Source organism: Rhinolophus sinicus, chromosome 15 (genome assembly GCF_057876585.1).
Source record: "Rhinolophus sinicus isolate RSI-liver-muscle chromosome 15, RSI-T2T, whole genome shotgun sequence".
Taxonomy (NCBI): Eukaryota; Metazoa; Chordata; class Mammalia; order Chiroptera; family Rhinolophidae; genus Rhinolophus; species Rhinolophus sinicus.
The window spans coordinates 72,752,678-72,767,692 of NC_142515.1; the positions used below are offsets into that span (position 1 = coordinate 72,752,678).

Genomic DNA, 15,015 nt, shown 5'->3' on the forward strand with positions numbered 1-15,015 from the left:
CTTCTCTACAGTGAGCGCTTGGGACATGTCCCTGCCTGAGACCCCTCCACCCCATAAGCCCCATCTGCACCTCTCCCTGCCACGGCTCCCCTCTTTGGACAACCCCATCTCATACCGGGTACTTCTTGGCTGTGACCGTGGAGGCCAGCTGCTCTGTTGAAAAGCACCATCCAGAGCCCACGGCCTGACGACCACGAGGGGCACCAGGTGGCTCCCAGGGCCCCCTGGACCGTCCTCAGGGTGTGCTGTGCCCGAGAGACCCCACCAGCAGCGGGCCCAGCCCTGCACTTGCCCCTTGTGCATCCCCCTCTGGTCTGCATGGCCACCCCCACCCTCTCCAGAGCCCTGGAGGCCCATCCCAGGATCCGGGTCAGCTGTGTCCACAAACACCCCATGGAACCCGTTCTCAGTGGCAGCCCTATGAGGCTTGGGCACTGTGTCCTCACCTTTTGTCCAGCCATCACTCTCCTTCAGAGAAAGAGGTCTGTCACCTGTGGGGAGAGCTCCAGACCTGGCTGGGGGCTAAGACCTGGGGGGGTCAAGACATGAGGGGCGGGAGGGGGACTGTGCCTTGGAGATGCCAGGCTTCTGTGATCAAACAGAGCATTCAGATCTCGACCTGGGAGTATGGGGAGGGGAGGGGAGCGATGTGGCCATGTGGCAAGGCCGCCACCGGGTTTAGGGCAGACAAAACACGTGGTGGGCGGGTGTGTAAAGTGGGGTGGGTGCTTGGAAGGCAGCAGTTCCTCAAGGGACTAAACACAGAGCCAGCAATTCTGCTCCTAAGTGTCCACCTAGGAGAAATGAAGACTTGTGTCCACATAAAACCTGCACCCAAAAGGCCACAGCAGCACAATTCACAACAGCCAAAAGGTAGAAACAACCAAGTGGCCATACCTACACGAACAGATGCACACAGAGTGGCCCGTCCACACACGGGAGTGTCTCTCAGTCATGAAAAGGAGACGCTGACACTCGCCACAACGTGGATGGACCCTGAACACACGGTGCTTATGAGAGAAGCCGGACACACAGTGTGTGATTCCACTTACGGGAAATATCCAGAACAGGCGCATCCACAGACAGGACGTGGGTTAGGGGCTGGGTAGGGGGCTGCAAAGGAGGGGTGGACACTGTACCCACCACCATCCTCATCCCAGAGGCCACCCCTACAGTGCCCCCTTCCTCTGATAACCAGGTCAAGTATCAACTGTCGCTGCCCTGGAAACTCTACTCCGCAAGCTTCCTGCTCCCCCTACGCCCCACAAACACAGCCTGTCCCATCCCCTTACTTTCTGGTCTCTGCTGACACACCCTGCAGCCCTAAGCTCTGGACCCTGCCCCCATCCCCGAGCTCCAAAGCGTGAATGTGCCTCATCCCTGGGAATTCCCAGCTACCCCAGGATGACCCCAGAAGGCACCCGGCAGGTTCTTGGGGCCAAAGGTCAGAGTGCCGAGCAGTAGGCCTGGTATTTATAGACCGGCAGCTCATGATAGGTGAAGTGTGGGTGCTCCCCGCAGGGAGGGGCCTGCAGTCACCACCGTGGTTTATGCTCCCAGGATTTCCTTCTGAGATCAGGTTTTCAAATGAATCATTGTAGAAGACAAAGATCAAGAAGCAGTGGCCCGGACAGGACCATTACGGGTGGAAGGTGGGGAGAGGCCGAAATCTAGGAAAGTCTGACCCCGTAGGGTGACCTGGCCTCCATGCTGAGCCCGCATGGCCCTGTCACCCCAGCTGGACCTCACCACAGGGCTGGTGTCCCCAGAACAGGCCGAGGGTCTCACCACGCACTGAGCTACCAATTCAACCCTCAAACACTGTGAGATGGCTGCCCAGATCCTCCACCTGGTGGTGCCTGGAGCCCGCTGGCCTCTTGTCACCTCATCTGTGTCCTGCCAAGCCAGGATAAGGCTGTCCCCACAGAACCACCACTCCAGGCAGCAGGGACTTGCTGACCTCCCACCGGATGCAGAACGGCAGCCCCTCCAGCTACCCTTCCCTCAAGCTCTGAGTGACGACGCTGGGATCCAGATGGGGGCGGAGCAGGGACTGGCCGAGGCTCCACAGGGCTCAGCTATTAGGGCAGAGGCCCTGGTGGTTCCGGAGGCCTGGCCGGGCCTGACATGGTCCTGGGACTGTCTGGGAGGAGGGCCATCATGGAGTCTGCAGAGCTGCGGGTGGGCAGCTTCCTCCTCGCCTCATGGGTCAGGGGCAACCTGGGATCAGTCCCCAGTGAGGGACCCAACAAGGGACAGGCTGCTCTGCTCCTAGATGGAGCTGCCCAGCTGCAACTGGACGTGAAGTTGGGGGCAGACACGGGCAGGCATGGGCAGAGGGGCCCAGCTAGCAGCACTCAGCGTGAGGTGAGACCCTCGGCTGGTCCTGAGGGCACCAGCCCCACAATGAAGTCCTGCCTGGGCTCCTGGGCACAGCTCGCACAGCACAGCTCAGCTCTCCCGGGACCCCCCAAAGGGGCATGTGCCCCTGGAAAGCCACCTCCGTGAGTGCACTAGCCCAAGGACAAAAGGAAGTGAGGGCGGTCTGCGGGACATGGTGGCTCGTTCCTGCCCAAAGTCTCAGGCGCCCATTCCCCACCTACTGAATGCTGAACTGAGGCCAGGATATACTCGGGTAGGACGCACAGGAAGAAGGCAGGAAAAGGGGAACATGGGGCCAGGGTGAGACCCCAGCACCCAAGAGCCAGCAGGGGACTGGATGACAGCTGGTGAATGACGGCAGGGTTGCAGATTTGTAGAAAGCCCCAGGGTGCAGGGGGAAGCAGTGAGATACATGAGGTGTAATGGGGCAACCAGGCTCCCATACTCATCCCACTGGGAACCTGTGGACAGATCCTTATTAGGAAATAGGGTCTTTGCAGATGAAATTGGTTAAAATGGGGTCATGCTGGGACACAGTGGGCCTAATGCACAGCCTGGTGTCTTTGTAAGAGGGGGAGAAGGACACAGTCACGTGGTGAGAGAGAAGCCACATGAAGACAGAGACAGAGATGTCGTGCTGCGGCCACAAGCCCAGGGACACAGGAGTTCCCAGAAGTTGGAAGAGGCAGGAAGGACACTCCCTGGCGCCTTCAGAGTGAGCACAGCCCTGTAACACCTTCATCTCAGACATGTGGCCTCTGGAGCGCACAAATCTCTGTGGTTTAAGCTGCCTATGGTCAGTTGCATGGCCGCCCCAGGACACTAGGACAGGAGGCGACTGCAAAACCCAGCTGGAGCCACTCTGACCCTCGGCCCGAATCCCAGTGATGCTGGGGGCTGGGAGCAAGGTTGACGGGGCCAGAATGGCAGCAAGCATGTAACATCGGATTTCTACAGAGTCCCCAGGAGACGTCTGGACTGCGGCAGCTCTGGCATACCAAAGACAGCAGGAGCCTGGCCCCACGCACACGTGGGCCGGGGGGGATGGGGGTGAGCCCATCCATCTGGAACAAGGAGCACAAGGTGGGCCGCTCGAAAGGCCCCCCCCCCCAGAGAGTGCAGGCCAGGGTCGAACCTCCAGCTGTGCTCTCAAGGTCGTGAAAGGTGGCCTATAGGACCCCATGGCGCCCACAGGTTCCCCACCGGGCCGAGCTCAGGCGCTTCACGCAGAGGGGGTATCTGAACTGACACACTCTGTACTACTGGATATGGAGCCCCACGCTCCAGGCTGAGGCACCAGGTGGCCACCCTACCCAGCAAGATGGGGGGGAATCCCACAGCTTCTCTGAAGAGCCGAGCCAGGGGGTGGCTCAGCTGACACCCTGGCACCATCAACACCTGGCTGAATGGAGGACCAGTAAGCAGACAGTGAACGGAGAAGGCCCTGGTGGGGGGGGGGGGTGGCTGCACAGCCTGTCACCCCAGGCTAACCCCCAAGACCAAAAGCAGCAGAGCTTGACCACGTGGGGGCCGGCACACAGCACACGCACAGTGACCCCTTATGCCACCCCAGAACATTGCTGCTGGCCTGGGCGCCCAGCTCGGGGATAAACACGTGCTTGAGGACAGACCCAGCGGGCAAAGCATGCAGCGATGTTGGCGCTGTGCCCCCACTCCCAGCCACACATACACCCCAACAGCCAGCCAGCCGGCAGGAGAAACTGCACCTGGGAAGGCAGAACTGAGCCCATATTTAAGGAGTGATATTCGGGGAAACAAACACCTATGCTGAAAAGGAGGCCTCAGGCTGGGCTCCAGGGGCACCGTTTCTGAGTCGCCTGTGGCTGGCTGTCTCTGGCCACTCCATCTGCTGACCACAGGTTCACAGACCCATCTACTTATCCAGAACAGATCAGCTGGCCAGGCAGTGGCCCTCATGATGGCCCCACGCGGGGTGAGGCTAAATGGCGACGCTCCGACAGCCACTGGTGAGGCGGGTGCCCACACAGCAGCTCAGGCAGCAGGGTCAGGGTCTGAGTTCCCAAGGACATGGCAAGTCCTGCAGCCTCCAGCAGAAGGCGTCTTCCATGAGGCTTCCTCTCCCGGGAAGTGTCTGCTCAGGTCCTCGGCTTCCTTGTGGTCTTTAAATGGGTCTAGGCACACCGAGCTTGTGGTCCCCTCTAACCCCCAGATCTTCTTCCCCGGAGGGCACACGTTAAGACAAATCCCATGGGCCCCGGCTTCCTGGTCCTTCGACACTGATGTGTACAGTGTCAGGCTCCATGCAGAGGGTGGACTGTCCCTCCTGGCACTTGCTGCCATCCCTCTGATGTCAGGTGTGCCTCAAGCCATCCGGCATGCCAGGTCCCTTCCCCCAGCCGCTCGGAGTGCCCTGAGGGGGACAGCAGCTGGTGCTGTCCATAGCCAGGTCACACTAATCCCAGATGAGTGGCCTGATCAGTCAGCTCCCCCCTTGGCCTCCTTCGATCCAGCTTGGTGCCAAGATCATTACAATGGACCTTTGCCCCAGCCTGAAGGGCGCTGGTGTCCCAAAGGAGGAGCAGGCCCCTCCTGGCTTCAGGCTGGGCTCGGGGATGGTGACCTTGCTCGAGAGACACCTGCGCTGGGCTAAACCCTGTGCCCCTCTCTGGAAAGAAGGCAGAGGCCCCTAAATTGCAGTAGCAGGAACCCCAGGAGCTGCCAACAGAGACTGGTCCTGTTTCTCCTTCTGCTGTGATGAGTGACCACAACTTGGCAGCTTCAAACGGCACACGTGGGTCCTCCATCACTCAGCCTGTGGCGGGAAATCCAGGCCAGCCCGCAGCCTCGGCTTCAGGCTCCCATGCTGGGATCTGTGCTGCGCCCTCTGGGGAGAATCCAGTGCAGGCAGCTGTCACAGGGCCGGGGACAGTCAGCGCACAGCGCTTGGCAGGGGCTGGGTCTCAGCTTCTGGAGGCCACCTGCTCATATCCCAGTCAACATGCTGACCCCATCTTCACAGCCAGCCAGCAGCAGCCTCCTCAAGTCTCCCGCTCCCCTCCAGCCTCCATAGCAGAAAGTTTTCTGCTTATGAGGACCCTGGGCTCCCTGGGAATCCATCATCACCCCTCCCGTGAGGTGACATGTCCACAGGTCCCAGGATTGGGACAGCGAGGGGTCTGGGGCTGTTACTGAAAAAGCACACAGCTCGCTAGGGAGTGGACCAGCGGGCAGCAAGGCCCTGCACAGTACCAGGCTCTGGGGACGTGGGCTCTGCCCCTGCAGGTGCCTGGAGCAGTGGAGCCCAGGTGGCCCCTCTCCTGGGAGCCTCCCCAGGGCCAGCAGAGGGGCCAGGCAGTGGGGGGGCCGGCTGGTGCAGGAATGTGGCCCAGGCTTCCAGAAGGGCTGGTTTTTCAAGAGAAGTGGCAGGTCTGGATTTGGGGGTGGCAGCCCCTGATTTCTCAAAGCTGGCAGTCCAGGCCTCACACCCAGCCCGCCCTCTGGGGCGCCTTCCTCCAGGTTCCCACAGAGCCACCCAGCCCTCCTGTTACCACCCAGGAACCCCCAAGGCTGTCCCTGACTCCACCCGGGGGCTCACTCACTCTGAGCCTCCCCAAAACAGTGGGCCGAGGTCCTGGTGGGCCAGAATCTAATGGAAACCCCAAAAAATGCTGCTCGACAGGCCAGCTCACATACTCAATCGTGACACCAGGAGAGGCTGTGCCGCTAGAACCAAGCTCAGACCCACCACAAGCCAGGCAGGGGCAGGAAGGAGTCCTGCACCCCCAACTCCACAGCTTCCAGGGCAGAGGTGCACCTCCAAACCGCCAAGCAGGGCACCCTGACACTGGAGCAGCCCCGCTGAACAGACCCTGACTTCCCCACCTGACACCTGCGCTGTCCCAGCCCCCAGGGACCAGCCTTCCCTGGCAGTTAACCTCTTATGCTCTGGCCAGACTCAGCCAGGAGGGACACAGTGAGTCCCAGTGCCTCTGAGCCACCTCTGCTGCAGCGACTGATAACTCAGGGCCATAAGTTTACTGCCCGCTGGGACCCCAGCTGACCCCAGCGCCTTCTGGCCATCCCAGCTTCCTGTGTCAACAAACAACCTCTGACCGGGAGTAGACGCCCCAGATGTGTGGTGACCTCCTTCCAGCACGGAGGCATCACTCCCCAGACCTTGGAACAAGGGGAGCGAGGCCTGTTTTGATTTCACTTGGGATTTGCTCCTATAGGGACAGAAGCCAATCAGATGGGAAACTGGGGGCCGACTCTACATGCCCACCCAGCCACAGGGAAGGGTGCAGCGTGGCTGCAGGTTAGTGGCAAGTACGTTCTGGGAGGCACGGGAACCCTGTATATGGAGAGCAGCTGGGTTCTGGGCTCGCAGGGGACATCTGACAAACATCAGAGACCCTGGGCCCTCAGAGGCGCTGGGCAGACCACCCAGCACACAACGAACGGCCAAATACACACACCTTCCCTCAGGGTCCGCCTCCCCCTAGGGGACTCGGCCTCCCTGGGCCATGTCCTTAGTGGCCACACTAAGGATACTCTTTCTGCCCCTTGGCTAGCACAGAGGAACAGCAACCCCCACAGCTGACCCAGGAGGTACTCAGCATCAACTTCCTGGAGTCACTCCCATCCCTCTGTCACCTGGTATCATAAGGGGTACCTACGGGACCCCAGGGCAGTGCCAGCCCCTAGCCCATCACCTCCTTCTGGATCTGACTTCAGGGAGGAGCTGCCTCCTGGGCCCGCCCCCTTGCCCCCCCCCCCCAGCCGCCCACATCCCACCCACGGTGACCCTGGACCTGGGCCACCTCCTGCAGGACACATGCCCCAGCAGCGGTTTGGGGCAAACCAGGGGCTTGGTGAGGAGCACACAAGGAGCCTCATTCTCCCCCCAAAAATGGGAAATGGCACCGTCTCTGCCCTCCCCACGGGGCCATGAAAAGTGCCTGCATGTGAGCTGCTAGTGGAAGCCATGCTCAGGCCATAACACATGGGCACTGGTGGGGCCAGCACAGGCTCTCCTTTCTCTGCCTTTTGTAACACTTTGTTTTATGGAGACAAGGCTTACACTTACACACACTTACCCATTCAGTACACACACACCTCAGTGGCGTTAGTACATTCACAGAGTCGTACAACCAGCACCTCTATTTAGTTCCAGAACATTCCATCCCCCGAAAAGAAGCTCCATCCCCATCAGCAGTCACTCCTACCCCCCAACAACCACTAACCCACGTCTTGTCTGTGGATGTGCCTGTTCTGGATGTTTCACATGCATGGAATCACACATCGTGGTCCTCTGTGTCTGGCGTCTCTCACTGAGCATCATTTTTGAGGTCCACCCACATTATAGAACATAAACAAATGGTAGGTCTTGTCTTTGCCTCCCCAGGGACCAGGGCAGCAGGTGACGGAGCCCCAGCAACAGAAACCACAGTCTGGGCCCTCACCTGAGTCACCCGCCTGCCAGCAGTGTGGCCAGACCTCCCAGTGATGGAAGCTGGCGACCGAGGGGTGGCTGTCACCATCGGAAGGATGCTGAAGGAAGTCTGCTTTCTGCCCCAGCCATGGCTTGTCATGTGGGACAGACCTGCCAGCGGCAAGAGAGGGGGAGGGCACTTCCAAAGAACAGGATCTAGGGGTTCCACTCAGGGGAGAGGGGACCTGAACTTGCCGGGTGCCCCGTGGACACCAAGACTCCAAGACAAGCATGGGCCTGGGCAGAGCAGGAAGCTGAGCCTGAGCAGGGGGCAGGCTGGGCCTGGTCCGAGTCTGGTGACCGCACTCTCCAGCCACATCAGCAGCCGGACGTGCCCAGCCTGCCTACAGTCTGACCACACCGCCCCTGGCTGGAGAAACAGTGGCTGGAGACGTGCCAAGCCTGCCCACGACAACATGCATGCACGTGCAGACTCACACATGACACACGTGTTCACATGCATGCCCACACATGTAAGAGCACACTCACATGTACACACACAAACATGGACACAAACACGTGTGCACTCATGAGCACAAAACACACAATGCTCTCAGATGACATGCACATATGTTCTCACACCCATGTGTGCACATGCCACAAACATCTACACACACAGACACACACACAAACCTGGGACTGTAGTGCCACGGGGGGGCTGCCACCCCACCCTGCTGTGTCAGCCTGGCACTGTGTTTACACTTTGAGATCACATTACCCCTGCCCAGGGCCATAAAGGCTTCATCAGGAGGAGGCCGTCCTAGGGGGAGGTGGCCTCAGGGGACTAGACACAGTTGCCTCTTTATTCACCCACCAAGCCTGCTCACGCGGCCAGAGCTTGCGGTCAGAGCCCTGCGCCGGGTCAGCATTTCGGGCTTGGCCCCTGCTGGAGGGGCATTTGAGACTTTGCTACATCCAAGCTGAACCAAGTGTGACCAAGTTGGTCACGCCCTGGTGGGGGACAGGGCTGTGGGCTGTGGGGGTCCAGCCTCAGTTTCCCCCCAGGTGGCAGTGATGACTGGCCCAAGGTCACACAGCTGGAGAGCACTGGCTCTGGGCTGCCCACCTGCCACCTGCAGCCTACCCTGCCCATCCCAACTTCAAAGCCAAATGCCTCCTCTGGAAACCCAGCCCCTAGTCTGGGCCCAGGGGCTTTCCCCAACCCTCTGCCACAGCACAAACGTCTCCCCGCAACACACACTCAGAGCCATCCTAGCTCCAGGCAGGTGTGAGCAGACATCTGCTCAGACACTCAAGAGTTAAACAAAAGCACCCTCACGCCTTCCAAAATCCCAGCGCACCTTCTCTATCCCCACCACTTCATCCCAGCATGAGCTTGTCCCTGGGGACAATGGCTAGCGCTCACCAGGCTCCCATGGGGTCTGACAGGTGCCTGCCTACACCTCCCCCACCTGCCTGGCCTGCCCCCCGCCGGCCCGCCCACCCAGATTTCACATTCAGTGTTCTCACAAGGACTGGAGGACTGTGCTGTGGGGACAGTGGTTCCAAGCAGAGCCCAGAGCAGCCATTACCCACCTCCAGGGCCTCCTCTGGGAAATTCCAGGGAGCCTGGAAGAAAGGATGCACTGGCTGATGGGACCCCAGGGCTAAGCCTCAAAGCCAGGGCACTGGATCCCTCCTCCGCTGACAGGGTCCTCAGCAGCACAGCGCCCCCCACAGCCAGGCACGCAGGGACCGAGGCAGGGAAAAGCCACTGCAGGACCAGGTCCAGCCCTAGGATGCCTGGCCTGGAGGAAGGGCCGGGCCTCACATATAAAGACCAGCTGGCCTCCGACCATCTCTGGGGTTTCAGTGCCTGTGACAGGCAGCCTTTCTTCCCTCTGGGGTCTGTGGTCCCCGAGCCCTAGCCCCATTTTCCTTGAAGCTTTCTGAAGCACCACAGGGACAGACCCTTAGCAGTAGGCAGGCAGGCTCCCAGCAAGATTCAGTCCAACACCAGCCCCCTCGGCAGCGCCGTGAAACACTCACCACCCCCCAAATTGCCAGAAGGCTTCATCACAGACTGGCTTCTGACTGGGTACCCTCCTATACTAGGTGCAAACAGATGACCAAACCTGGCATGGCGGGGCAGTGGGCACAAAGGAAGGACGGTGGGGCAGACGGGTCCAGGGCGCGTTCCGGGAAGCAGAAGCCAGGATTGTCCCAGACACACATTGTACAAACTCAGTCTTCTTCCTTCTTCAGAACCTTAATAATGTCATTTCAGGAGACACCCCATTGCCTCCCCGGGCTCCTGCCTGGCAGTCCACGCCCAGTCCCTCCAGGCCTCACCAGCCTCCTGCTCTGGGGTGCTGGGAAGCAGAACTGGTGGGCCGGACCAGACTGGCAGCTTCGCCTTCCCTGTCCACCCACCTCTGGGGTGGGGGCCATCTCTGCACACCCTCATCCCACCCACTCCCGCCCATCCTTGGCAGCCAGGTTCCAATGCCAGATCCGGGTGACACTCCCACTCCAACATGCTCAGCCAGGTCAGCTGACACCAGCAAGGCCCCCAGTCCAAAGCCCAGAGTGTCTGCCCCTCCTGGGGTAGGGGAACCAAAGCCAGGAAAGAAGGGGTCCTGGGAAGAGGAACACTGAGGAGAAAGGGGCAGGATCACCAAGGAGCCTGGGGTCAGGGGTCACCAAGATGGAAGAGATCAGGGGACCCCCAGAAAGGGAGAAGCTGGGGTCACAAGAAGGAAGGGGTCAAGGAATCGCGAAGGAAAGGTTAGGAGGTGAGGGTCACAAAGTGCTGGAGAGTCGCTGAAAAGTGCGGGATCGAGAGTCACCAAAGTAAAGTTCGGGGGTCACCAAGAAGTGGTCAGGAAATCACCGATGAGCAGGGTTGGGGGGGTCACCAAGGAAAGAGGAAAGGAAAGGCTGGGGAGTCACCGCGGACACGCGTGAACACAGGGTTCATACAGCAGCGCAGAGGCGGGGGTCGCGGCAGACGGCGGGGTCGGGAGTCACCGAGGAGGGAGAGGTCGAGGGAGGATTAACGGCGGAGAACTGGGTAAAAGGGTCGCGGCAGAGGGAGGGGTCAAGGTTCACGGCGGAGAGCGGTGTAGGGGGTTCTCCGAGGAGGGCGGGGACACGCCGCCGCTCTCCCCGCGCCCGCAGCCCCGGAACCCCGGAACTCTCGGCCCCGGGCGCGGGCGGCCGAGGGGTGCGCGGACCGGGGAAACCGGCTCGGGCTGGGCGGGGACGACGGAGTTAGGTTGGGGTCAGGCCGGACGCGCCTCACCTCGGACCCGGGTCCGGCCGCCTCGGAGCCCGCGGCGCCTCCGTCTCACTGAGCTTCGCCGCGGCCTCGCTCACTTCCGGGTTTCGGGCGCCATCTTGGGGGGACCCGCGCACTTCCGGTCATGCCGCGGGGCGGGGCCTCTGGGGTGGGGCGTGGTCCGGGGCGGGACCATCCCAGGCGGACCTTGGCCCCTGAGCCCCTTGAGGGGGCTGGGACTCAAAGGCCCTAGGTTCGAATCCCGACCCCACCAACTAACGTTCATGTCCTAGCTCGTGGTTTACCCTTGCGAGCCTCAGTTTTCTCCAATGCAGCATGAGTATAGAACCAACCAGTCCGACCTCCAGGACTTTGCACTGGCTGTGCCCTCCCCTGGTACACTCTTACCCGTGACCTTTAAACCATTTGGAGTTCTTCTATAAACCAGATCTTGCCTCTAAAGCCTCTTTCTCAGAGACTTCCTCCCAATTATCTGAAATTGCCCCTGGCCCTCTAGTCATCCTCCCTCCCTTTATTGCCTCCGCACCAATAGTATTCGGCTCTTTAATCTGTCTACTCACCCAAACGGGAGTTCTTGGACCCTGGACCTCCCAACACAGAGCCTGGCACATCAGAGGGTCTGATAGATCCCAGCGGCCACCCCGAGAAATCGCAGGAACTTCTTGGGCAGGGCCATGGGGACCTGGGTGTCTCCCTGCTGGCTCTGTCCCCATTAGGGCTTCCAACGGCCTGGTGCAGATGATGCCAGGATTTACTGCACTACCAGGAAGAGGGTGGGACGGGCCCTGGCACAGACAGCAGTCTTCCTGTGACTGGAGCCCACTGGACCCACCATTGAGGGGGGCTGGGCCAGTCCAGGCAGATCCAGTGCAGGAGGCACCACCCCATCCCCAGCAGGGTTAACAGCGTTGAAGGCTGCTACCCTCTCCCTAGACCCACCTCACCACCAGCCAGAGGCCTCCTACACCCATTCCAACCCCCTGAAGTTAGAGGCCACCTCTCCACGTGCTCTTGTGGATATTGCTCTGTGCCTGGCCTTGAGCTAAGCAAAGCCAGGGCCCCAGAGAAGACTGAGTTCTCAGCCCTACCCTCAGGAAAACCCCAGTCTAGGGGAGACAGAACCAGGCCCAAACACTCCCATCTGCAAAATCAGGCATGGGGCTCAGGGAGGGGTGAAGTCTCTCCCTAGGGCATCATGGAAGGTTGCAAGGAGGAGGAGATGTTGACACTGGGGCTTTGAAGTTCAAGTAGGAGTTCACCAGACAGACGAGTAGGAAAGGCAGTCCAGGCAAAGTGTAAAAGCTGTTCAAAGGCCTGGTCTGGTAAGGGAGAAGAGTATGTTTAAAACCTGTTTCCCCTACAAAATTTAGGCCAAGGACCTCCTGTTCCCAAATCCACAAGCACAAGGGAGAAGATGAGGAAACTGAGACCCAGAGAGGAGATGTGATTTAGCCAGAGTGGGCTTCACTTTGGTATGCATAGTTTTTGACAATTTGGGTTATAACCGTGATTTTGAAACTATTTCTCAGAGCTTATGAAAAGAAATCAAACTGAGCAACAGACACTGGAGATTCAAAAGGGCGAACAAGCTGATTTGAGGGATGGAGGGCATCTGGTTGCATTTTCCCAGTTCCTCCCACACACCACCAGCCACAAAGGGACCAATGAAAAATGACAACGCAGGGCCCCTTGTTCAGAATGGGTTCAGAATTTCAAGACAGTGACAGCAGAAATTAAACCGAGCAGGGGTCCCCTGAGCCCTGAGTGCGGGGCCTGGACAAAGTCCGAGTCATACACCCGAGAGGCCGGCCCTGCTCCCACCATGGCCCTTGGAGGAGGCAGGGGCTGGTGTTACCTGCATTTCGCCAGTGGGGAAACGGAGGTGCAGAACTGGTCAGTAGCTGGCCTGAGGTCACTGCAAGCGGCCTGGGAGGTGTGGACTCGACCTCTGCCACATCCACCTCAGGAAACCACGAGGTCTTTACTGGTAATTTCGCCTAAAGTAGGGGCAGTTTGCCCATGCTGGGGTGGGTCCAGCCATCTCAGCATGGAGGAATCTGCCAAGTCTGAGGATGTCTAGGGAATTAGTCAGATTCGGGGATTTCCAGGGAATCGCAAGAGGCAGCCTGGGAGAGCAGGAGGGACACGGTTCTGGAACTCCAGGCCCGGCCCTGGTGCAGCTGTGCTTGTGTGCTGTGTGACCCCGGAAAATTACTTAACTTTTCCGTGCCTCTGTTCCCCACCTGTAAAATGGGGATGGTGGTGATAATAGTAGCTGCCTCCTAGGATGTTCAGAAAGCTAAGTGAGCAGTGCCTCGTATTTAGCCATTAGCATGTCTGTAGGTAACGTTTCTGAATCTCAGGGTCACGTAAGTGAACATTCAATGGTCGCATGTGCCCAAAGCCCCTCTGCAGTGGGGACAGCGCTCATGAAAGGCCGGAGGTCTGTTTGGTGAGGCTGTTTGAGGTCAAAGACCCTCATCCCCCAACCTTCCCACTGCCCCTGTTCCATGCAGGGACCCCTTAAATGTCCCCCCAGGGTCTGTGACCAGGCTCGTAGAATTAGGGTCACTAGATAAAACCCAGGTACCCAGTTACATTTTAATTACAGATACACGAAGGGTAATTTTTTTAGTGTGAGTACTTCCCAAGCAATACTTGGGGTGTATTTACACTAAAGAAGTAGCTTCCCATATCTGAAATTCACATCTACCCAGGAGTCCTGTATTTTTGGTGAAATTGGGCAGCCCTACATGGGGAGACTGCAGGCAGAAATGGGGTCCCAGAGCCTGGCCAGGGGAGGCCTGGGAAACGGCGGCCTCTCTCTGAGCCTCAGTGCCCCATCTGCTAAAGGCACGTGGTAAGAGGACCCAACACACAGACAGGAGAGGATGTGCAGTGAGCTTCCCAGGGCAGGTCAGCTGTTTTCATTACTTCAAACAGCAGAAAACTTCACAGACTCCAAGGTCGACTCCCCTGGGGGCTTCCCTGTGAGCCCACGAGAAGATTCTTGGGCTACCATTTGGGGGGTGCCACTGATTAGATCACCAGCCTCCGTTTCCCTGCTGGGAAGGAATCGGCGGCTACGCCCATCTTGCAGTCCTGGAGACCGAGGTAGGCGGAGGGCGCGCCCAGGAAGGAGGGGACTCTCAGACCTGGGCAGGTGAGGCGGGGCAGGTGGGCCCCGCCCGAGCGGGGGCGGGGACGCAGCCACTTCCTGTTTCTCCACATACTGGAAAGCCCCGGCGTTCCCAGCAGCGGGAACACCTCCTCCCACCCGCGCGCTCCCGGGCCTGGGTCCCTCACCACTTCTCCTTTCCGCACCCACTTCCCCTCGCCGCCCCCCAACCCTGGCCGGCGGCTCAGTTCCCGCCCCCTTCCAGCAGCTCCTCCCCTCTTTCCCGTCCCCTCTCACGTGCCCCTCTTTTCTCTCCTCTATCCCCAATCAAGCCCTTCCCATGGTGCAGAAGAGAAACTGAGGCAGGAGAGGCAGGGCCTGCCCAGGTCACACAAGCCATGCCTGTGCTCCCTGGCTTCTCTCTGCGGGTCCCTTCCCTTCTCCCTTTGCCCCCCCCCCGCCCACATTTCCGTCTCTCTATCTCTCCCTTTCTCCATCGGTCAATCTGTCCAAACCTCTATTTCCGTCTCTATCGAGCGCCCTCCCCCTCCCCTAGCCAAGCCACCTCCTCCTGGTCCAGCCGCCACGCCCTCCTTGTACGCCGGCCTACCTGCCACTTGCCGGGAGGTGTCCTTGGGCAGCACTGGCTCGCGGGTTGCAGCTCACTTGGCGCCGTCCTGGCCTGGCCTTAGCCCAGAGCAGGACCCTCCAGGCCCTGCCAAGGCCAAGACTTCCTCTGAGCAAGGACAGCTTCAGGGAACAGGGAACCCGTTGGACGGGTCTGAGATACGCCCCACACAA

The 15,015-nt window shown here is 59.7% G+C and overlaps 1 protein-coding gene across 5 annotated transcripts in view; it reads right to left on the reverse strand.

Annotated features, from left to right (window-relative positions):
• SBNO2 (strawberry notch homolog 2) overlaps positions 1 to 14,843 on the reverse strand; it is a 51,458-nt gene extending 36,615 nt beyond the window's left edge. For 2 of the 5 annotated variants that reach the window (XM_019744062.3, XM_074337392.2), the window contains exon 1: positions 9,931 to 10,150. In XM_019744062.3, the coding sequence (XP_019599621.3) occupies positions 9,931 to 10,030 (100 nt within the window). In that variant the 5' untranslated portion in view covers positions 10,031 to 10,150. Of the gene's footprint in view, positions 1 to 9,930; positions 10,157 to 11,099; positions 11,246 to 14,824 lie in introns of those variants that run through there. The other 3 variants (XM_074337394.2, XM_019744065.3, XM_074337391.2) reach the window with 3 other exon arrangements.
• Positions 14,844 to 15,015: the final 172 nt, after the last annotated feature.